The 25,287-nt window shown below is 35.7% G+C and overlaps 2 protein-coding genes across 2 annotated transcripts; both read right to left on the bottom strand.

The window, feature by feature from the left end:
* Positions 1-10,375: 10,375 nt before the first annotated feature.
* LOC112749827 (GPCR-type G protein 2) lies at positions 10,376-16,833 on the bottom strand. Its single transcript, XM_025798242.3, has 12 exons — positions 15,960-16,833; positions 15,741-15,870; positions 15,029-15,107; positions 14,654-14,742; positions 13,949-14,041; positions 13,330-13,356; positions 13,104-13,190; positions 12,705-12,776; positions 12,413-12,543; positions 11,907-12,058; positions 11,741-11,789; positions 10,376-10,857 (listed from the first exon to the last, which is right to left on the bottom strand). Coding segments are annotated over exons 1-11 (1,407 nt in total). The 5' UTR covers positions 16,505-16,833; the 3' UTR covers positions 10,376-10,857; positions 11,741-11,787.
* Positions 16,834-17,200: 367 nt separating this feature from the next.
* Positions 17,201-21,419, bottom strand: LOC112749828 (growth-regulating factor 4). The gene is made up of 3 exons (XM_025798244.3): positions 20,494-21,419; positions 19,601-19,958; positions 17,201-17,960 (listed from the first exon to the last, which is right to left on the bottom strand). The coding sequence occupies exons 1-3, from the start codon at positions 20,786-20,788 to the stop codon at positions 17,576-17,578; spliced, it is 1,038 nt and encodes a 345-aa protein (XP_025654029.1). The 5' UTR covers positions 20,789-21,419; the 3' UTR covers positions 17,201-17,575.
* Between the last annotated feature and the right edge of the window lie 3,868 nt (positions 21,420-25,287).

Below are 25,287 nucleotides of genomic sequence, written 5' to 3' on the forward strand. Positions count from 1 at the left end.
TGATCTCATAATGTTGTTTTAGCTCGCATCTTAAGTCCTCCAATAATGCATCGTAGTCATTCCCTAAATGGTTCATTAGGCTCAAGTGATACAAGCATTGGCATGAAGATCAATCTTCTTTCCATGGCTCGAAGGCTTCCATCGCATCCTGGTATTTCAATCACACGGTGCACCTCATTGCATCTATTTAGTCACGAGCGATACGATCAGCGAGGATTAAGGCTCTAAATTCCCTAGTAATGTCGCTTGTTCATTTTCATGTTCAATAGTCTTGCCCTAAAGGATTGACACTCTAATAATTTCATCTAAGAATTATGTGCGACACAAAATCCAATACGAGTCGATTTTTTAAAGAAATGTTATGTTCAAAGGGACGAACGAGTAACACGAACGGTGTTCACGAGAATTCAAAAAGAAAGTCTTGCATACAGTTAACTGGAGTTGTACAGAACTAATAGAATGCACAAGAAGAGAAACCTAGTTGCATCTCAGGGAAGAAGTTCGGATCAAGCTTGAATGGAAAGAATAAGATATGTCGAATTGAATAGGTTCTAGTTGGCTTTAAAGGAATGCAAGTTTCCACAAGAGAGCAACTCCACGCACCACAGGTTTCCAGGATTCAAGGATTATATGATTATATCAGGATGAGTTTAGGATTATTTCAAAAGAGACAAACTTTATACAAGTAAGGAATAAATTTGGAAGAACGATGAATTGGGCTTTTACAGAAAAAGATTCAAGATAGAGCTTTCAATGTAAACTATAAGAGAAAGGTTAGATTAAGTCATGAAGATCAGTTGGCACTCTCACAAAGAAACACTTAATTGGATGATTCTCTCTTTCAGTACTCCCTCCAACTCGGTCCCGAGTTTTACTGATTATAATGACATCTTCACTTGTGATGCAATCAACACTGATCCGGCTTTCACCACTAAGTCTATCACAAACTTATGTTCTCTCTATGGTGGAAATTCTGGTACATCTTCAAGAACGGTCTCGAGAACTCTCTCGTGTAGGAATCTAGTCTTACTTTGACTCGTCTCTTAATTAATTCGCAACTAAAGGTTGAATCCGCTCTATTCCTCTTCCTCGAAGTCTTAACGTCACTAGATTTCAAACAGTAACTCCGCATAGCTCTCGACAGTTCCAATTCCTTAGGCATAATCCACCCTACTTCCACTGTGTCATTCTGATTCTCATCCTTTAAGTCACTCATCTAAGTTAGCTAAGTATCGCTCCATCTTAACAACTAATTAATAGTCTTCGACTAACCATCGGCTCGGACTCCATGATCATCAAAACTTGTCATGCTTCACAAATTGATACTATACATTAATGATATGCAAGGTAACTAAAAATCCAACTGCTATTTCATTGTTACCTCGGGTCTAAGAATTGGATTCGGCTGCATCCCGGTGTTTCCTATCTGGAGCTGTCTCTCCATAGCCTTCCTGTAGCATTGCCCTCTTCATGGAGTAATCTTCCGCGAATTGACTTTTCTTAACCAATTCAGTGAATTTTGTTAACCTTTGCGGATACATGTAGTTGAAGATGTCTCTCCTAAGTCATTTCTCATACTGAGCACACTTCCACGCCTCATAGTCGGCTGGATTTCCTTGACAAACTTTTGAGAGATGACACAGGTTATCGAATTCATGAGTATAGTCAGCAACAAACATATTCTCTTGCTTCAGCTGCATTAACTCTAACTCCTTTGCAATGCGAAGTGCATGTAAGAAATATTTCTCGTAAAATTCCGTCTTGAATTTATTCCAAGGGATATCTGTTAACTTCATCTGCAAGGTATGATATAGCTCCTGCCACCATTTTCGAGCATCTCCCTCAAATATGTAAGTCACTATTTCCACCGACTGTACTTCCGGTATGTGCTGAGTGTATAAAAACCTCTCCACATTTCGAAACCGCCGATCAGCCTCTAACGCATTGGCATTTCCATTAAACCGAGGTGGACCACTCTTGAGGAAATCAGTGAGGGTCATAGACCTATAGTGTCAACCTATGTTGTTTGTACCAGCACCCGAGCTTCCATCTCGGGGTCCTCGCATCGGTTCGATCCTAGGATTTTTCCTCCAGTTACCTCGCTCGGATCCGCGAGTTGACATTTGGTCCCTGTTCACACCAAACCATTGATATTAAGGTGATCAGTCTCAATATCTCAAGTTTAGTGCTTAAGAGTCCCAAATGCATGCTCACAAGCATGTATGCTACTTATATCAGTTATATATCCTAATAGCACATAGACACATACACAGAGGATGCAAGAAGCATAATCAGTCCGTCCTCAGGCTTTATAGAAACAAATTGCTCTGATACCATAATGTAACACCCTACTACACAGAGTTTTACGCTTAAGTCGTAGAACAGAGGTAATGTGATGTTACAGACCTCTAAACAGCAAAATAAATACATAATAGAGAAGAAGATAATATACTAGGAGCCTTGAAACAAAACGGGTAAACAAAAATCGCAAAATGAAAAGTGCAACGCTCAAAAGAAAGGATTACATCTGTGCTAAGAAACCTAATAGGAAATTATAAAGGTAAACCAGAGCGTAAAGGAAAGCCAAGGAAACAGTATAACTAGCTCCTGACTCAACCTGCGAAGCTAAGGCTGGCCGGAGGATATATATATATATATATATATATATATATATATATATACATATAAACATACATAGGCATCCCCAAAATACACCAAAATACCAAAATAAACTCATATCTCTCCCTCAACCTCTAAGAGGAGCAGCATACACAAGTTACTTGGAGAGTAAGCTAAATACATATATACATATATACAAACAGAAATCCAAAATACACCCCAGAACTACTTCGCTTCAAGGATCCAGATGCCTAGCGAGGAGCCTCCCGACCTGCATCTGAAAAACAGCAACACAGTATAGAATGAGAACCGGAGGTTCTCAGTATAGTAAAAGTGTCACGCGTTTAATAAATAAGATCCTGAGAATGCCATAGGCAATCCTAGAACTCCGTTATCCAATTATCCAACTTAATTACTAAACAGAAGCCATAAACAGGGGTAGGTATTCTAAATCTGCCTAACTTACTCAATCGGTAGCATTCCTGGGATCCGGAAAGTCTAAACCTTCTCTGTGGTATTCCGAGTAGGATCTGGGAATGGATGACTGTGACGAGCTTCAAACTAGCGAATGTTGGGCGCAGTGACAGTGTGCAAAAGGATAGAGAGATCCTATTCTGACGCTAGTGAGAACCGACAGATGATTAGCCGTGCGGTAGCTGTACCTAGTATTTTTCATCCGAGACGAGAAATCCGACAGTTGATTAGCCGTGTAGACATCGTACCTGGTATTTTTCATCCGAGAGGATCATGCAGCTTGCCATTGAAGGAAGCCATGCGTGTTTGGAGAAGAAGATAGTAGGAAAGCAGAGATTCAGACGACAGAGCATCTCCGGAACCTCAATCTGTTCCTCATTACTGAATCACAAGTAACATTCAATTCATGCTATTTACTTTTCATAAACAAAATCAATTATATCATTTGAATCTCCTGACTAAGAATTGCAAGATAACCATAGCTTGCTTCAAGCCGACAATCTCCGTGGGATCGACCCTTACTCACGTAAGGTATTACTTGGACGACCCAGTGCACTTGCTGGTTAGTTGTGCGGATTTGTGAAAAGTGTGATCACAATTTCATGCACCAATGAGTGAAGAAGAATTTGTGAGAAATATGTTTTGTTCTATCACCTTTGATATATCCACCTTTAAGTTGCGCAATGCATGCTGTATTATCTTCAAACAGGACAGTTAGAGCTATCTTATGATGACAGAATATATTGGATCAAACTCTTGAGCCAAAAACATTCACGACTCTTTTCATGTATTGCTAGTATTTCAGCATGATTAGAGGAGGTTGCTGCTATCATCTCTTTCGTGGACCTCTATGATATAGCTGTATCACCACATGTGAATAAGTATCCTATTTGAAATCTTCCTTTGTGTGGATCAGACAAGTATCCAGCATCTGCATAGCCAACTAATTGTGACTTAGATCCATATGGATAAAACAATCTCATATCAACTGTTCTGTGAAGATATTGAAAGATTTGTTTGATTCCATTCCAATGTCTTCTGGTTGTCTTTTCCTATGCATGCTAATCAATTCATAGCAAATGATATATTGGGTCGTGTATTATTAGCAAGATACATTAGCGCTCCAATGGCACTAAAATATGATACTTCAAGACTAAGGATATCTTCATTTTCTTCTTTAGGACGGAATTGATCATTTTCCACATCCAAAGACTGTATGATCATAGGGGTACTTAATGGATGTGACATATCCATATAAAATCTATTCAAGATCTTTTCTATGTATATTGTTTGATGAATAAAGATCCCATTTTTTGTATGCTCGATCTGCTGGTCGAGACAAAATTTAGTCTTTTCAAGATCTTTCATCTCAAACTCTTCTTTTAGAGCTTCTATAATTGTTGGAATCTATTCAGGAGTTCCAATGATATTTAAATCATCAATGTACACAGCAATTATAATGAATTCAAATACAGATTTCTTTATGAAAATACATGGACAGATATCATCATTCTTAAATCCGCTTTTGGCTAGATATTCAGTAAGACGATTATACCACATTCGTTCCAATTGCTTTAGATCATATAAAGATCTTTGCAATTTGATTGAGTATAACCCCTATGAATATTCATTGGATGATTTAGATATCTTTAATCCTTCAGAGACTTTCATATAGATATCACAATCTAATGAGCCGCATAAGTAGGCTATTACCACATCTATTAAATGCATATGTAGTTTATGATATGCAGATAAACTGACCAAATAATACAATATTATTGCATCCACTACAGGGGAATATGTTTCTTTATAATCTATACTAGACTTCTGTGAAAAACCTTGTGCCACAAGTCGAGTTTTGTAGCGTATAAGTACAACTTCATTTTTCTCATTTCGTTTTCTCACAAATACCCATCTGTATCCAACAGGTTTTACATCTTCTGGTGTACGGACTACAAGTCCAAAGACTTCACATTTTGCAAGTGAGTTTAACTCAGCCTTCATAGCTTCACATTATATGCAAATATTTCATTGACAATTGTCTTATTCTGGTCCCATTTTTCTCCTGTTAAGACATAATTTATCGAGATCTCATCATTTTCACAATTTTCAAGTACCTGAACGTCTTCTGGCGTCAAAACTATATCAAAATTTTGGACAACTGCAGGTGTCTTTACTATGTCTTTATCTTTTTCAACAGAAATAGTATTTACCGCTTTTCTTTTTCGAAGATTTTTGTCTTTGGAACCGACAGACCTACCACCTTTTTTACGTGAATTTGTTTCAGTGGTCATTTATCCGACTGAGACATCAATTCGGATTGGAGCATTCCCAACTGGTATATAGGATTTAGTAATCATTTTCGTATCAGAAAATGCATCAGGTAATTCATTTGCTATTCTTTGCAAATGTATAATCTTTTGAACTTTTAGTTCACATTGCCCTAATCGAGGATCTAAATGCATCAAGAATGATGCATTCCAATTAAGTTTTTTTTTTAGGAAGCATATTCTCTCTCCCTAAAGTTGGAAATTTTGATTCATCAAAATGACAATAAGCAAATCGAGCTTTAAATACATCTCTAGTTTATATCTCAAGATACCTCATTATAGAGGGAGAATCATATCTAACATATATCCCCAATTTTCTTTGGGGTCCTATTTTGGTGTGAGAAGGTGGTGCAATGGGAACATATACTGCACACCCGAATACTCTTAAATGGGAAACATTTGACTGCTGGCTAAAAGCTAATTGCATAGGAGAGAACTGATAGTAACTTATTGGCCTCAAATGAATAAATACTGTAGCACGTAGAATTGCATGCCCCCAAACAGAGGTTGGGAGATTTGTTCTCATAAATAAGGGTCTAGCAATTAATTGGAAGTGTTTAATAAGTGATTCTACTAACCCATTTTGTGTGTGAACATGAGCTACTAGATGTTCAACGCTTATTTCGTTAGCCATACAATAAGCATCAAAGGCTTGGGAAGTAAATTCACCAGCATTATCAAAACGAATTGTTTTGATTGGATTTTCTAGAAACTGTACTTTTAATTGAATAATTTGAGCAAGTAATCTTGCAAACGCCAGGTTGCGAAATGACAATAAGCACACATGTGACCATCTCGAAGATGCGTCTATTAGGACCATAAAATATCTAAAAGATCCACATGGTAGATGAATAGGTACACATATATCACCTTGAATCCTTTCTAGGAATTCAGGGGACTCAAATCCAATCTTTACTGGTGATGTCCTTAAAATTAGCTTTCCTTGAGAACATTCAGCACAACAAAATTCATTGGTTTTAAAAATCTTCTGGTTCTTCAGTGAATGTCCATGGGAGTTTCAATAATTCACCGCATCATGGTTGTTCCCGGATGACCCAATCGGTCATGCCATATTATAAATTCATTTGGGCTAGTAAACTTCAGATTTACAATGACATGTGATTCAATTGCACTAGAGTAAACTACCATTTCTATCAATAAAAATTGAAAACGCTGACATATCTACCCATAGAAAACGAAAATTACCATTTGTACCCATAAAAAATAGTTTTTACAAGCAAAATCATCCAAACCCTAAAAAATTAAATAAAATTCATAAACTATCCTTCTCTCCACCACTACCACTATCATCTCCTCCCCCCTCCTCTCTCTCTCAATGTTCTCAGTGACCCAATCCCAACATCAATCACATTACACCGTCTCACCCTCCTCCTCAACCATCACCCTAACCCTTCGGCCGCACACTCCCCCATCGGTGTCGATCACAACTCAACAGCACCACCACCACCATCACCATCAGCCATCACTGCCATTAACTTCACCACCTGAATGGATTAGGTTTTCTCTGCACACACATTCAAAGGCTGCGACTTTTTTAAGGGTAAATCGAAAACACTCATCAACAAACTTAAGATCTATGACTCGAACCCTGAATCCTCCAAGCTTTCTCCAACACCGCCATTGATTTCATTGTTTCCCTCGAGAACTCCCGCGTCGCCAACATCAGCTCCGACATCTCCACTACACACTCTTGGCTCTCCATCCGCATCCTCCCCTTCCTGCCCGCCATCACCGTCGTCGCCATCACCGTCGGCAACGAGTACCTCACCACGACCGTTGACACGAGTATGGCGGCGCCGGCGCTAACGGAGCGTTTGAGTGGCTGCACAAAGTGAGGATCGTCGATGGGGTCCATGGAGGCACACTTTGCGTTTGAGGGTGGAGTTCCAGTGGTTCTTAATGGCATTGTCGGTTCTGCCGAAAAGGAGTCGGGCTATGGTGGCCCACTTGTTGCCGAATTGAGCGTGAGCTCTGATTATGGTGTCGTCCTCTTCGGGGTGAAAGCCCGATGCTCCACTTGTGGGGAGAGCTGTTTGCACCATCGGAGCCTGCAAGACTTACTCTAGCGGAACATTGAGAGAGAGAGAGAGAGAGAGAGAGAGAGAGAGAGAGAGAGAGAGAGAGAGAGAGAGAGAGAGAGAGAGAGAGAGAGAGAGAGAGAGAGAGGGGGGAGGAGTTGATAGTAGTAGTGGTGGAGAGAAAGGTAGTTTAGGAATTTTATTTAATTTTTTAGGGTTTGGATAATTTTGTTTGTAAAAACCATTTTTTTATGGGTATAAATGGTCATTTTTGTTTTCTATGGGTAGATATGTCAGCGTTTTCAACATTTATGGGTAGAAATGGTAGTTTACTCTACAAATTTTAGTGTAATATAACCCATATGAAAGTGAGGGTAACTTTTCTATTAATATAACCTTTTTATTTAAATCATGAGTTGTGATACATAAGTACTCATAATTTCCCTCATTCATTGTTTTAATATGATATATATTTTGCCAAATATCTTTGAAATTCAATAAGTTCCTTAGAGACTTAGTAGACAATAGTGTATTATTTATTAAGAATTATGTTACTCCAGGAAACAAAATTATAGATCTTCCGGAACCTTCTATCACATTGCCTGAGTCAAAAATAGTATTAACATATTTTTCTTTTGGTACAAGATGTGTAAAATATATATTACTTTTGAGAATGGTATGGGAACTTATACTATCTGCAAGGCAAACATCTTCACTATATGTTCTTGCCATTTTTTTCAAGACAAACAATAATAATAAAATGAGTAAAAGTATATGCGCAGTAAAATTATTTTCTTGATTATTTTTTTAAGAAGTACTGTATATAGTATCATATACTAAAAATTTTATTATTATTATTTTAGAACTTGGCACGTTTAGTAATTTTAAAATTCATAAACATAAATATTTTATTAAATATTATTTATATACATCATACTTGAAATTCAAATGCATAAAAAATAAAATTTAACAAAAAGTTTCTTACATTATTTATTTACATGAGTACTTAATAAACTTACATATTAACTTTTCCATCATTGATCAAATGACCAATATTTTTTTCATGATCCTCAAAGAAATCAGATACACCATAATGAGTGGTGTAATTTTTAGCAACATCATTTGAAACAAAATTTGTCTCCTTTCCTTTGTCATCCTTTTTCAATGATACTTGACAAAGATCAACTAGGTGCCTCGGGGTACGACAGGTACGCAACCAATGGCCAGTTCCACCACAACAGAAATATTTGTCCCCTGTTGATTTATTTTGCCAATTTTTTCTTTCTTTATCCCATTTTTTGTTAGATCCTTTCTTGTGAACATAATTTTTCTTCCTTCCATAATTTTTCTTGTCACCAAAACTTTACCATTTACCTCTTCTGGGGTTATGATTTGCTGCATTTGTTTTAGAAAATGGGGCAGCGCCAGTTGGGCGCGCTTCATGATTTCTTAAAAATAATTCATTGTTACGTTCAGCAACAAGAAGGCAAGAAATTAGCTCATAATATTTTTTAAATTCTTTTTCTCGATACTACTGCTGCAGGAGCACATTCGAGGCATGGAAGGTCGAGAAAATTTTCTCTAACATGTCATTATCAGTTATCTTTTCCCCATATAATTTTATTCATGAGGTAATTTGGAACATTGCTGAATTATATTTATTTATGGATTTAAAATCATGTAGACGTAATTGCGTCCACTCATATCGAGTTTGAGGAAGTATCACTGTCTTTTGATGATTATACCTTTCTTCAAGGTTTTTCCAAAAATCTGCAGGATCTTTTAGTGTGAAATATTCATTTTTCAATCCTTCGTCAAGATGACGACGAAGGAAGATCATGACTTTAGCTTTATCTTTTTGGGATGCATTATTTTCAACTTTAATGGTATCTCTAAGATCCATTGAATCAAGATGGATTTCAGCATCTAGTATCCATGATAAGTAGTTATTTCCAGATATATCAAGAGCATTAAATTCAAGATGAAAGAGTTTTGACATAATAAAAATTTATTACCTGAGTTTTCTTAAATTTTAATTAGAGTCTCGTGCTGATAACGTGTTGTAAAATAAATAAATAAGGAAGAGAAAATAAATATAAAATAAAAATATGTAAATAAAAGATTCTAGTATTAATATTCACCAATATAATTAACTCAATATAATAGAGATGATTTATATATTTATTTAATATATGTAGTGACGTATATTAACTCAATATAATAGAGATGATTTATATATTTATTTAATATATGTAGTGACGTAAAGAAAAAAAGAGGAATATATAAAGAAAGAAGAATTATTATTATTACTACTGTGTGTCTCAAATACTTCCGCCTATGTCCCTATTTATACATGTGTAAGGTTTAATTTTTTCAAATGTTAGAAATCTTTGACAGTTTATTCTTTAATGATTCTACTGCCAAAAGTGCTCGATTGAAGGAATAAATCATGATGAGTAGACACTCAATGAACATTCATATTGTAACAAGGCAGTCCAATTCTCTCATTTATATGTTAGGTAAAAAAAATTAACTACTTTATTTGTAGATAATAATATAGAACTTTTTTTTAAATTTCCCATTTGGATCAAGGCCTCAAAAGCATATTTCAATTTGGTCTACGTCATTTTGAAAGAACCCAGACAAATTTCCTCGTGTCTTACCCCACTAGCTAGATAGTAAATGCTTAACTCAATGGCTTCCATATCTTGCCCGATCTTATATCTTATCATTGCTTCTTACACATTAACTTTCATAATCTGACCAATAATTAAATAAAGAACTTTGTTAATAACTTAATATACGGTACCTAATCAACGAACTAATAACTACAATTGGTTGCAAAACAAAACATAATAATATGTAAAAATGAATCTACAGAAATCGAATATAAGAGAAAAGGGAACCCTGAAGAACACAAGAAATACAACACTTGAAATAACATTGTAGTAGTTGAGTTTGTTGATGAGTACAATCAATATCACTCGCGTATAAGGCTTGATCTAGAAGTCAAACTACTCGTTGACTTGATTACACACCGCATCTTCCAGTAGATCAAACCATACGAAAAAAAATCAAGGGATTAGTTCAGTTCCCACCATAGAATAAAGCAACAGGTGATCAATCATTATCCTTGTCTCGCACAGTGCTGGCAAACTATCCAGTATTGACTCACTGAAGCAGCCTCCATACTCCATATGCAATGCTCTTTTCCTATATGAGCATTGAGTGATCAATTTCCATGGGGCCTAAACACTCTTTACTACTCATGACAGCAAATAATGGATGCTGCATTCCTCAGGCGCCACCATAAGCTGATGAACAATCTTAATGTATTGTATCGTCCTACCGGAAGTCAGAAGAGAGTGCCATTTCATTTCAACATAGTGTAACATCTGGCCATTAAAAATAAGTGTGTTATAAATTTAAAGTCATACCACAAGTAAATTGAAAATTTTAACAAACTCTAAAAGCAAACGTACTTGTCAAATTAACTGAGAGTAAAAAATTATTATAGATAACTAGTTGAAAGTTGAAACCATAAAAATGAATTACAATTTAAGGTCATTTGAGTCTCGTCCATTTTTATTTTAGCAATAAGGCAATGAGATTGGCTGTTTCGTGGATATGGTGTCCATTTCTAGTTCATGAAATTGAAACAAAACCTAGCAGCAAGTAAAGATAAAATAAAGTAGGACGAGATATAACAAAAATAGCAGAGGGTTTTGTTTTTCGAAGCCCATGCCAATGCAAAAGATGTTGCTGCATTACTTATTTATTAATCACGTGGAAAACATCCTACCCAATTCTTTCAAATAAAAACAAAAACAAAAAAAAATTAAAAGAACCCATCCAGGATCCAGCCATGCTTTTATAAGATATCTTCAAATCATATCATACATCAGTAGTAGACAATATACCTATTAAGTAATCTGAATTGAAATGTTAAGAGCATTTAATTCAAATTATATAATCAAAGCATAAGTATAAGTAAATCAACATATTTTTTGGTTCAGAAGGTTCCATTCCCAAAAAAGATTAATTGGAAAAACTGTTTTCCAATTTCGGCAGTATAAATAAGTCCCATCTTTTGGCTACTACTGATACAATATAAATTACCCTTTCCCAGTCTCCCCAATTATCAACTTTATGATCAGATGATAATCTGCTATGCACTGGCATATAGAAAGATTGAATAAGAATTATGAATATCAAGTACATTTAAATGCACCCATATAAAGGATATGATCCTAAAATATTAGTTTCATGATATCATACCTTTTTTCACGGACTTGGAAACTATACATGCATCTAGGTAGTATGTTTCCTGTTCCACGAACAAATAAAAGAGTGAAAACATTAATTAATTTCTTTAACAACTAGATCCACAATTCAAGGTTGATAGAAGACTAACTATCAGACATAAATGAAAAAGTATACTCACAATCAATAGGGTGTTTGTCAGTTTGACGAGATGTATAATGTGCTGATAGTAAAAGCAGTGAAAGGAATGCACTAGCCACAAAAATTGCATCAAACCACCGGTGATAAAAGTCAAACTGAATATCTCCACCCAACACCTCTGTTATAATAATCCTGCCAAGTGATTTAGATTTGAAATCATCTGGACATGCATTTATGATTTATCATGCAAGAATTTCAGTGACATAGGAAATACCTTGAAGAATGCTACCTATGCATTAGTCAACACAAGAAAAGAAAACCATGCTGTCTATGAATACATTTGAACAAAAATTTTCAGATGATTGTATGCTCCAAATACATGATCAAATGTTCATCTTACTATTACCAGCTTTGAATTAAGATCAATTTTTTTATTAAAATAAATAAATAAAAAAATCACATAGTTTCATAATTCAAGATCCACATGACACAAAAACAACTGACAAATTATCTAGAACATTTCCAAAGTACGCACTGCTACTTTACCTGTATTCAGTTGCTAAGCTTTTCCTAATCAAAAGAATAGAAGATAAAAAATACATTCCCATTATCTCTGATAGAAAGAGAACGACATTGCTTGAAGATCCACTTCCAACTCTTGAAACAGCGAAAAAGAACTGCATGCAGAAAATAGGGAGACAAAAGGTTGAAACTTGATTTACAACAAGTTAACAAGATGAAAATGCAATTGTAGGCTCATATATATATGCTTTCTGGTCCAAGCTATGGCCCTAAAACACCTCATCGGGAAAAATGCAATCAAAATCTGCTGCAATACCTTCATTAGATTTGTCAAGAATCCACGGACCGATATCACAACCAACATTCCGATGAATAGCAATGAAATGTACTGTAAAAATAAATACATAACTAATCAATAAAATGCAACATCAAATATAATCACAGGATTACACTAAAATTTATTGTTATTCATGTTTATAAATAGCGAAATAGAGGTCCACCAAAATATAATAATCTACGCAAACACTTAAACCTGAAAAACAACAGTAGACAGGTCCACTGCAAATAATTGAATTGTATATCAACAAAGAAACTTAATTAACTGCTCTCTTACAAATTTAAAGATAAGAATCCATCAGCTTTGGAGCCAGATTTGAAGAAAAACACTAATCCACTCTATAAAAGCTATACAATTGGCAAGAAACTAGATTCTAACCTGTGATAATAAGGCCGCATCTATTCCAATATCAAAGAACTGTAAGGATATTTTAATTATCATTGTCACAGGATCAACTGAACCAGCCTGCACAATATAACAAATACATTACCAAAGAAACACATTAGCAAAATAAAAATGTCAGCCTAATAGCTGGGATGATGCTATTCTTTTCCAAAAGCATGATCAACAGCAAAAAGATGAACTCGTTGAGGAATGAAATTACCTGTTTGAACACAACACTTTGCAATGACTGCAAGGAAAGATTGAATCAATTAGCCACATTAGCTAGAACATATTCCAAAGTATCACGAGCTCTTACATTATTGCTAAAAAAAAGTTATACTATTACTGTGGTCAAAACATATTTTATCAACCATTCAACCTAAAAGAATAAATGTAATGTCTTTCTTTCAGAGGATTGTGGTGCTATTCGGAAAAATAAAATTAATTAATTAATTAAGAGTCCAACATTGTTGCTTTCAAATGTAACGTGAAGTTCAATATATTGCTTACAACCCATCTGCACCCTAACGCCTACTATTATACTTGCTATATATAATGAAGATATGGGAGAGGTTAGGTGCACAACTTTCTTTCCTAAAATTCCCTTCGTCATATATAATTCATAAAAAGATATTTGTTGCTATTTTTAAGACTTAAATCCAAAATCTCTTAGTTAAAGTGTAAGCTACTGACCAATCTCATATTTATTATTATCACACACATTTCATAAACTAGTGTCTATCAAGTGGCAAACCTTCAGTTCAGCACTTCTGGTATCTTTTATCCACTAAAATTCTAATTTCAACTTATATAATTCTAGCTGCCCTACATTACAATACCTTGATCATTTTATACACACAATATGCAGAACAAGCATAGCCAAGCAGGTTCTGCATGTGCCCTCTCCAAGTTCGAGAATAAGCAGCTGCTTCCTGCAACATCAGAACCAAATAACACTCGGTCGAGTCTGTAATTTCTGGAGACAAACAAGTCATATGCACACGCATAAACACACATGTATTTTGATAGGAAGTCAACTCCTAATTTGTTCATTCCATACAAAATATGCATTCCTCAAATTCACAATGCCAAAAGCCTAGATTCAGAGAGTGCATTGTCAAAAACCAACCAAACATAAGAATTTTGGCCATTGGAATAAGACCTATGATTGGTTTTTGAGGGTGGATGAATTCTGAGGATTTGATATAACATATTAAAAGAGACAAAGAGAAAGAAGGGAACAATATGAAACATATGTAATGGATAATACTTAGATTGCCTGCGATACAGGACACATATTATAACCTCTATCCGAACAGGGAATTGTCATTAAAAATTTAACAAATCCAATTGAGAATAGAATGCCCCAAGACACATATATTAAAATCATAGCCACAACAGTTCCTAGCATACAACAACAACAAGAACAGTATATAACACACTAAAACTGACATGGCCAATACAAGCTTAATTATAAGCTCTAACAAGAAAACAGACCCCATAAATGCCTAGTGAAAGAAGGAATCCTGTCAAATAAAATAAACCTTTGCTTGTCGAAGCTCATAGATCTCCAAGAACATTTGCTTTGAAAGCTCCTCCAAAGCATTTACCTCTGCTTCCATGTCTTTGATATCTTCACGTGACAAAAAAATATAATATATTACATTTTCTTTATTTATGTCTAAATTAAAACTAAATAAGATTATCATATTATACATACATTTTAAAAGTAATCACACAAGTATATTAGACAGAGTTAAAATATCCTAAAAGTCCCACTTTCCTTAGCAAAGTGGACCTCTTTCAATTCTAAATGTTAGGAAACATGACTAACTTGAGAAAGATGTAAGAAGGACACCACAGTCACAAAGAATTACTTTAAACCTTGAAAGGCATTTTAGGAGTGAAATAAAACTTACCTTGCACCTTTTGGTCCTCTTGCACAGATCGAACAACAGTTCCAACAATACGTTTGAATAAAGATCTGGCGCTTAACTTCTGCAGCAACATAAAAAGTATAAATGGCATGCAAAGGCTGTACCAAAACACAGAAGAACTAAATTCTAAGCATATTACCTAATACAAAATTAATCCACATCAACCATCCATTGCAAATCTTTTATTTTTTTTTTCTCAGGTGTTGTTAACATGAGCCCTATATGAAATCAGAAGAATAAACTTCGCTTGAAACAAATAAGATGAAATTATTTAGGAGTATTTGGTTGTATGAAACGTGCTGAAACCTTCATATGCGACTCTTTCCCCTACTATTTCTTATGGGATAGAAATGTGTATAACTCTGCTCATAGGTGCTTTGCTAAATTGGTAGCTACAAAAGAAACCCTATAACATGTAACATAGCAAAATCATTTTTGAACTTTCCCTTTCCTTTCTAAGATATGCAGATCAAACAATGTCATTATTCTCTTCTATAAAGCAGAAATGCAAATGAAAATAACAGGTTTTAACTCATACTCAATACACTTTAGCTCACTGTTGTCTGTTCTCTATTGTTACTTTACAGGACTTATTATCTTTTCCCAGATGCATTTTGATTAAAATGAATAAATAAGGTGCAATTCAAATGAAAACAAAATAATAATAGTAAATAAATAAATAAATAACAGTAACCTCATCAGCTCCTTGAGTTTGGTCAATCTCAATTTGGGAAAGAATAATCTTCTTCTTCTTTGCTATGCAAGTCTCAATGGACTGCATTAGTTGTCTTTCCAAGGACTTGATCTCAGACTCCTCAATCTCTCTAAACAGCAACATAAATACAGGGTTTAGTTTAACAGACAGAAGAGAATAACCATGACACGATGTTAAACGAATGAATGAAAGGCTAACCTGATGAAAAGGGACAAATAACTGAAGGGCAAGTTAACGGCACCGAAACCGGAGAGAACAGCCATGACGGTGACACCAATGACCCCAATTCGACTCACAAGCTGTGGCATAGTGAAGAAGCCTTTGTCAGGTGAAGGCATAGGGAAGTGAATCCCCATTCGCCAGAAGGCATAGAGGAAAGCGAAGAGGAAGATAAGGGCTCCGAGTGCGGCCCTCTCGTTCCTAACGGCGTTGTTCTTCAGCATGAGGTAACAGTGGTAATAAGGGAGCATGAACACGAGAAGGAGAATCAAGCACAATAGATCGAGCTTCCAGTTGAGGACACGTGCCTGTTTGGACAGAATGGGAATGATCTCGAAGAGAACGAGTTGGAGGAGATTGCAGGAGAAAGCGAACACGACGGAGAAGATGATCTGAACGAGTGCGCGCTTCTCTTCGTACTCTTTGTAGAGACGGCGGTTCAGGAACCACAGCCCCGCCCAGCCGAGCAGGCACAGCGATCCAACCACCACCACCCCTTCGTACATCGTTCTTCCCCATCCCATCGTTACGTTAATCTCTATTGCTGTTATCAGTATTGTTATCTCAGATTTCTAATTCAAGAAGAGCTACTTCTGATTTCTGAATTGGATCTTCTTCGTCTTCTTCTCTCTGGATCTAGTTCTGAAGTTCACGTTAGAGTATCGTCCAGCGAAGATGGGAGATATGGCGGATACAGAATACGACACCGTTTTTGAAAGCCATGTATTGACATACAAATTGTAATTTTCATTTCTACGTTTTTAACTGCTTTCTCTTTCTTATTTTCTAGCTGACAGGCATGCTACTTCATTTATGATTTATCCATTAATAATTTAATATAAATGTAGGCGGACACTGATATAAATTTGTTTTAGTTACTGTAAATATATTATTTAGATGTATATATAAAATAATTAAATTATTAAATGAGTATATTTGATTAAACCGCTTAATGCAAAATATATCAATATCTTAATTATTATCTTCATTCTTCCAATAAAACATCTTTACATGAATAATAACTACTAATAATTTTCATGTCTTTCCAACTTTTTGGAACAAACACTAGGAGGAAGAGAGTGTTTGGATGAGAAGCGACATGTAAGATGTAACCCTAGACATTCCCATATACTGGGAGCATTCTTATTAGATAAATGTCAACTTGTAAAGTGGCTCTAATAATAGTCCAGTCCCAATTTTGAAGGTTTCTCCATCCCAAATGCAAAAAAGGAAATAGTATGCATTCATTCACGACAAACAGCAGCAAATTCATACGACATACATTAAATCATTACATGCAAATTGTTGAAGGAATATATAAAATCCACCCACTAGATGAGGTTCCATACAGTTGTAGACAATTCCTCAGCATAAAGGGCACAAACCTCAAAGCTAAAGAGACTAAAGAAAATACAAGGAAAACCAGACATAACTGGAGCAAGCATAACTGATTAACTTGTTTTGTGTTCGGTCCTGACAAAACATTGATGCGGCAGTACTGAGAAACAAGGACAGTTGCTGAAAAACATGAATACATAGTTCTTAGTTTTCTGCAACAATATGCTGTTGGTGGCTACGTGCCGAAACACTTGAGCTTATTTAGTCTCGCCATGCGAGGATTGAGAGCTGGCTGTAGAGAAGTTCGACGCCGACATAGGAATGGACATGGACAGCTGAGTTGCTTCCAGACCAGACCATGAATCCCTGCTCCTAGGCCATTCATCAAAGAAAGGTCGAAGAGACTGACCCTCATGCTTCACAGATTCACCCGATGCATGCTCGTCGGATAAATATGAATTCTGCAGATAATCACCCTGCAAAATGGAGTTGTTGTTTGATCTTGATGTTGAGAAGGAGGCAACTCTGGTTGGCATCAAAGTGTTTTCCAGCTGCGTTTCGATCCGAAGTTCCTTGTTGCTTCCTAAAGCTTTGGAAAAGAAACTCTGTTCGCCACCCTCTGATTTATTTCCCTGAAGATACCTGCTTGTTTCAAATAAGACTAGCCACAATTTAATGGGAGAAGAATGCTGATACTTCTTGAAGATTCTTCAATCTCCTTTACTTAAAACCAGAACTTATAGCAGGAAGAAAAAGGTGTACCATTGACCATATTGAATAGTAGAAGAAAATAATCACAATGATGATAAGCAAATACAACCAAAATATGAATGATGCAATGAAGCAATAACCTTGAAATACATAACCTTAAGATTATATCATTTATATGATGAAAATTACTAAGTGGAGATCCCATTTAAAAGGAATGATTTAGCATCATTGAAATTTCGAACACAGAGAGGGGAAGTGTCAAAGCGGCCGTGTTGAAACCAACAGAAGTTCAGTCTTCTCAAATTACAAAGCCATCTTTAAATCAAAGCATTTCTATAACAAACTTACAAACCCAGCTATAGTAAGAGAAAGTTAAACAGGAATTCCAAGCTTTAATTCCGGCATGAGCTTCAATTGCCCATTTAATAATGACCTTGTACAAGATCAATACCATTAATTTTTAAGAAAATAAGAGGTACTTTATATTGTGTAATCAGCCCATTATGTTAGAAACTTAGAGTGCAAATTCTGTTGTTACAATCCTCTAAAGTATATGCACTTTGCTCTGACAAATTTAAATTAGGGAAAAAAATGAACAACCTACACTTCAACTTAAATGTGCCATATCCTTATCTTCATGCATTAATAAAAGCATAACCAACATAAACGCACCAATACCATTATATCCATTAGATATCATATGATAGCAATTGATAAAAAGCAATCAAAAGTGATTGCAAAAGAATAAAGGAGAATGCAACACATCCTTTTTACCAAAAAAAAAAAAAAAAAAGTTGAACATTACTTTTCCATTATCCCCACGTGACAGATATTGCAGCAAGCTAGCAGAGCCACATGTTAGGCTCTTAGCATCTTGGGACGTTTAGAATGTAATTCATATATTCATATATCAGGAATAAAGCAAGGAAGGGATAAAATGGAAGGCAATTAAATGACCATATTTCTCACTTGTAAAATTTGGACAGAAGTTTAGGATCAGAAATAGAGTGATTAGTTCCACTTCGAAATGAGGGGGAAAAAAACATACACACACAAAACTCTGACAGAAGATGAAGAAAATCCAGGTAGCTGACACCTCTTTTCTTCCTTTGATAAGTTGCAAAATAAATGTGATTAAATACATAAATTATATGTACTTCAATCTTCTGAAGTGATATCATTGTAATGAATTCTAATGCTTTTGCATCTTTGCAGCAAATTCAGCAGATGAAATAGACAAGTGAATAGAACAACACAACCCCACCATTCTCAGAAATTGCCAAAAGAATTCAAACTCTGCATGAAGACATCAGGGCCCATAACAGCTATTAGAATAAAATAACCATTGAAAAGGCTGCCATTCCAACATCAAATGCTTAGAAAAAGCTACCAAGTATGGCAAGGAATTAGGGTAAAAAAACAAAGCATATCATGATCTACATAACAAAATTTCATCTGCACGGAGATAGAAATCAAAGAACTACATCAAATTCAGATAACAGCATTGGAACTCAATAAAGATGTTTGATGTATTCCTCTTCCAAGCAAACAACTAATAAAAGTGTCCATACCTGTACTCTCTGCTTGGAATCCCATAGGGGATAGAATCCAAATGATAATGTGTCTGTTCAGCTCCAGAACCAGTGCCTTGAGGATTAGCAAAGGTAATTGTGTTAAGGTTCTGGTAACTTCCAGTTCCACTGCTGCCACCAGTTGTAGCAGTCAGTGATGTCACAGTGGATGATGACTGTGTCATAGATTGTGATTCCACAGGCTTTCTTGAACGGTTGCGGCCACGGTGCATGTGTCGCTCACAGTACTTGGAGTCCGGGTATGCTTCCTTAGAGCACCTCCACTTTTTCCCATCAGTTCTCCTGCATCGTCCTGGCTCCGGGTCCACCTTCTTCCCATAGAAAGAACAATAACTCACTGCAAAATTACATGCACTGTTAGTTATGCATGCTTCTTTATCACCATTTTCTAGAAAAGCCTAAGGTCACAAATAGTCACACTGCTGGCAGCATAGCAACATAGACAAAACCTAAGTACAAATCTACATTTTATAAAGTCCAGATTTATCAAGATAATTTACCAGCAAGATTGTTACAACAGCAGAAAGCTGCATACAGGGAAATAAAAAACAAATCACAAATCCGTGTTTCTTTCTCTCAATAATCCAATTAATCCATGCCACTAAGAAAGTATGTTTAGTTACAATCAAATACTATACCATACCCTACAGCAAATAGTATAGGTCTTTAAGGTACAAAGGGGGCAATACCGGAATACCCATCCTTGTTCAGTGTTCAAGGGTGGAGAACAAAGTCAGTGATGTCAGTAACAAACAACAAAAATGGCATGAAATTTATCATTTAGATATTTAAGAAGGGCCTAATAAAACAAAGATTGAGAATATTATAAGGGAAAAAAAAGGAGTGAGATTTAGAGAGAAGAGAGGACTCACGGGCAGGGTGGTGGAAGAAGGAATGGGAAATGGAGTCAAAGCTCTTCTGAATGGGGATAACAAGATCAGGAGGAACAGGAAGACCAGCCACCATGTACTTGTAAATCAGAGCTTGGTGCTCCAGTTCCTGCCACTGAGACACTGTGAATGGCGACCTGCTAGTACTACTCATCATCCCTGCCCCACTACCACTACAACCACCACCACCACCACCACCAACACCAACTCCAACTCCACCGCCTCCACCAGTGCTATTTAAGGCTTCCAGACCAAAAATCAAACACGTGGGGTGCATACACAGATCCAACTCTGTCTTGTCGGAAGCATATAAATATATATATATAAAAGAAAGTGCGGTGTGAGAAGGTGTACTTGTTACTTGTGTTAGGGAAGGAAGGGAGGGAAGGGAAGGGAAGGGAAGGGAAGGATTAGTGTTTAGGCAATGCAATACAAAAGCTATTTGGCTATTTGCTATGTATGTATGTATGTGTTGGTCCAAGAACCAAGAAGAAGAAGAAGAACAAAGACCAAGTTGAAGTGTTCAAGTTTTGTTTTTGCTTTGTCCTTTTTATTTTTTGTTTGTGTGAGATGAGATGAGTACTTTTGGTTTGGGTTCCTTCCTTACTCACTTTTATTGCAAGCAAGCCTCTTCCCAAAATTTCTCATCTACATCTACTCTTCTATTATTACCATCATCACTCTTCACCTAATTACTCTTTTCTTTTCCCCCTCTCTCTCTCTACTTTTTCACTCTTAAGGCACCATCTTTTTACTTTGCTACCTTAATACCATCAACCATCTCAGAGTTCTAGTTGTCTTGTTTCCAAGGAGCAAAAAGGTTGTTATATGAGCCAATTTATGTTAGTTGGTAAAGGGAAATACTGTTGATTAATTAATGCTATATGAACTCATTAAGAAAAATGTAAACATTATTGTTCTTAAGAGATACTATTTCTTTATTTATTGATTAGTACTAGCATTTTGATAATGTAACAATTAAGAATTAACACAAATTTAATGGACAGTGAAAGTTAGATGAAGTGAAGTGGTGCCTTCCATTCTCTCACCGGTCCTTCCACTCTTGTATTTTTCTTTTCTTACCTTACATACATTGGTTCCTTCCATGTGTCTATTTTCCGTATGTACTACATATATTTATTTATTTTTATCTCAAATTATTTTAATATATATATTTTATTCGAACATAATTTTATATATACACGTAATAATAAAAAGAAAAAAGCAAAAGTTTTCTTGTATGTATGTATGTATGTATGTATGTATGCATGTGTGATCACATTACATATTCACATGTGCCCCCTCACCCACCACTTGCTGCCACCCCTTTAGCTGACAGCAACCACACGTGATGGGCCGGAAGAGGGCCGGGCCCAGCGGCCCAAAGCACCAAGTGATAATGATATTTGGGCAATGGGCACCGCTGGAGGAAACCACCCTTTGGTTGCCGGAATCCAGGTAACATTCGATGTGGGACCTCAACACAGTGTGAAAAAGCCGAAAATCACACACAAAATTGTGGTCCAAAATCAATGGCCTAATGTTAAATGCTCAAGATTCTAGTTTTTGGGGTTCTGTATCAAATATCACTCACCACATTACACTGCCTATGTACCATGTACCCGCTCCTGTAGCGTGTAGGGACTCCATTATTATAGATAAATAAATGAATGAATGAGTGACATACTTGGTCATGGATGGGTTAAATTATTCGTTGCTAGCTAGGGAACCCATGCTTTATTGTTCATTCAAGGATGGACCACACCTATCTTGAATTTAGCACCTACCATTTTTTCTCTGTGTGTCTTGTGCTGTGCTTGGATTTAAGTGTCTCTTAGGAGATGAAATTGAAAGTTGAAACCCTGCATAGCCGACAGCTCCCACGTTCAGAGCAATACTAAGAGGTTGAGAAAACACACCATCATCAAGAAATGAATACTTACGTTTGTTTTCGTTAAGGAAGCTCACCAAGAGAATAACACAAAACAAGTCACCCCGATAGCAAGCAACTCATCGCTTTTTGTCCTCTCAGACACAAGTTGCAATAATTGTTTTTTTTAGTACGAATACATTTTCCTAATTGTTTTGCAAATTTACTCTCTTTTTTTAAAGGGGAAAAAAAAAAACACCCTCCAGTCTTTGCTACATCTTAATCTTGGAAAAGATTTGTATGATGTTCATGTGTTGAGGTTTTGGATATAGCACAAGCGATAAGATGAGATTTTCTTAAACTATACATTTGTACATTAAAAATTAATTATCAGATATTTATATCTATAAATATATAATTATTTAAAATTTTTAAATATAAATTTTTTATTCTAATATATATTAACTACAAATAACTACTTTAATTTTAAATTTACACGTGATATGGTTGTTAACAGGTACACGTAATGTCATAATGTAAATTGTGAATCACCCTCTTTGCTTGGGCTTTCTTTATCCATAGTTTTTATATGGTGGACTAGTTTGGTCTTGCTTACTTGGGCTTAAGCCCCATTAAAATAACGAAAACTTTCAAGAGGCACATCTCTATTTTGTAGGAATTATGCTAGCAAATGGCCCAACCCAATAGAGACTATGGAGTATGAGAAGCATAAGCATGATAATATGGGCCACATTTTCTTTAATTTTGGTATAACCATGATGGCATTGTATTTGCATTTCCAAGAAATTTTGTTCTGCTCAACATTTTTAAGAATTTAAAGGATGTTGGTTTGGTCGATACAAAATACAGTTTTCCAAAGGCCCAAACTCCATATGATTTTATTAATTTACTCACATGTTCGCAGTATTTATTTGCATTTGACCCGCATTTTGCAGATATTATTTGATCCGCAGAGTCATCGGATCGGATCTGTTCCGATCCGCACTCGGATAGCGGATATTGTCATGATATATGCAGATTCAATCTGCAGATCTGCGGATCCGCACCCATAATATAAACACTATAGTTGGCAATCCTAATTCCGTAACCTAGACACCTAGTAACGGCGCTGCTCTCCCTCTCCTCTCTCACCCAGACCCAGTCTCATTCACTATCCTAGACTCGCCGTTCACATCATCCATCACCATTGTTCACCTCCATCACCGAGAAGTCGTTCATCGTCGTGTCTCTTCCGTCGTCAGCTCAGACCACTGAGACTACATCAACTTCTCCATCTCCATCGTCGCATCATCGTCTCCTCTTTCAGCGCAGTGGTCGTCTACTCCATCGGCGCGGTCGTAATCTTTGTTCATCGTCTTTGTTCATTGTCGCCTGCTTGTCTCTGCTCTTTCGTCGCTTGCATCCTTTCTTCATTCTATTTGTGTTTCTCTAATGTAGATTTGTTTCTGCTCAATTAGGGTTCAAAATCTATTTTTATTTTGTTGATCTTTGATTTTTGAAATGCATATCTATTTCTGTTTGTTGTTTTTTGATCTAATTCTAATCATTTCACATTTGATTCATTGTTTCTGTTTCTACTGTTAAAAAGAATATGTTTCATTTTTGAAATGTATATCTTTGTTACTGTTATGGTGTCTATAATTGATATATTGTAGTATAAATATTGATGCCAAATTAGGGATTTAGGGTTTCAGTTTCTATTTTTTTTTATTTTGTTGATTCTTTTAAAATTAACAATATTTTTTATTTTTGCGGATATATCTAAAATCTGATCCGATCCTATCCGCAAATGTGCGGATATTGGATCCGATCTGATCTGATCCGTGTGCAGCCTTATTTTTAAGTGTCCTAGTTTAATGACCGGTGTGTTGCACGAGAAAGTTGAATCAACCCATTCGTATCAGATACTAATAAGGAGAGGACTCAAAATGGTACTTATATTCATTTGAGTGAATACCCAATTCGGCCCCTGATAATTTTTTCGTTTATGCAGATCCGATCTAATGAAATTAGTGCGGATGAGATTTCAGCCATATCCGATCTGATCTGGTCCGTGTGCAGCCCTATTTTTAAGTGTCTTAGTTTAATGACCCGTGTGTTGCACGAGAAAGTTGAATCAACCCATTCGAATCACATACTGATAAGGAGAGAGACTCAAAATGGTACTTATATCTATTTGAGTGGATATCCAATCCGGCCCCTGATAATTTTTTGAAGGACTATGAGGTCTTCAAACAAAAAAAATACCCTTTCTGCCCTTGATATTTAACTTTGTGAGACTAGTTAGTCCCTCTGTCAATGATCTCTCTTCAAAACATACTTATGTGACATGTAAATCACTAATATATCTTCTATTTAATTTTATAAGTAAAAATAATTTAAATTCACTAATATTTTTTAGTTTTACACAGTAAATTTAGCTAATGTATTTGAAAAAGGTAATAAAAAAATAAAAATAAAAACTAAACGGCTTTGACAATTATTCTTAAAAGACAACGAAACTCCCAACAAAAAAGAATTTGTTAATCTTGGTTAGTTCTTAATGGATAAATCAACAGTTTAACATGTTATGTAGGCTTATTTCGTTAATACAGAGAGAAAATATTGACAGAGGGGCTAATTAGTCTTATAAAAATAAAGATCAAGGGCCAAAAATGATTTTTTTTTTTTTGTTGACGGTCTCGTTGTCTTTCGAGGTAATTGTCAAGGACTGCTTAAATTTTTTTCTCTATCCATTTTCATTGAAGATAGAGGGGTAACATTAATTATGTATTTGAAAATAAAAGATATAAAAGATATGTTTAACTTCAATGGTAAACCTTAAACCTTAAACATGATACAATAAATCAGTAAGCCATCAATCCCAAATTATAAATTATAAAAAA

Source organism: Arachis hypogaea, chromosome 15 (genome assembly GCF_003086295.3).
Source record: "Arachis hypogaea cultivar Tifrunner chromosome 15, arahy.Tifrunner.gnm2.J5K5, whole genome shotgun sequence".
In the NCBI taxonomy this organism is placed as follows: Eukaryota; Viridiplantae; Streptophyta; class Magnoliopsida; order Fabales; family Fabaceae; genus Arachis; species Arachis hypogaea.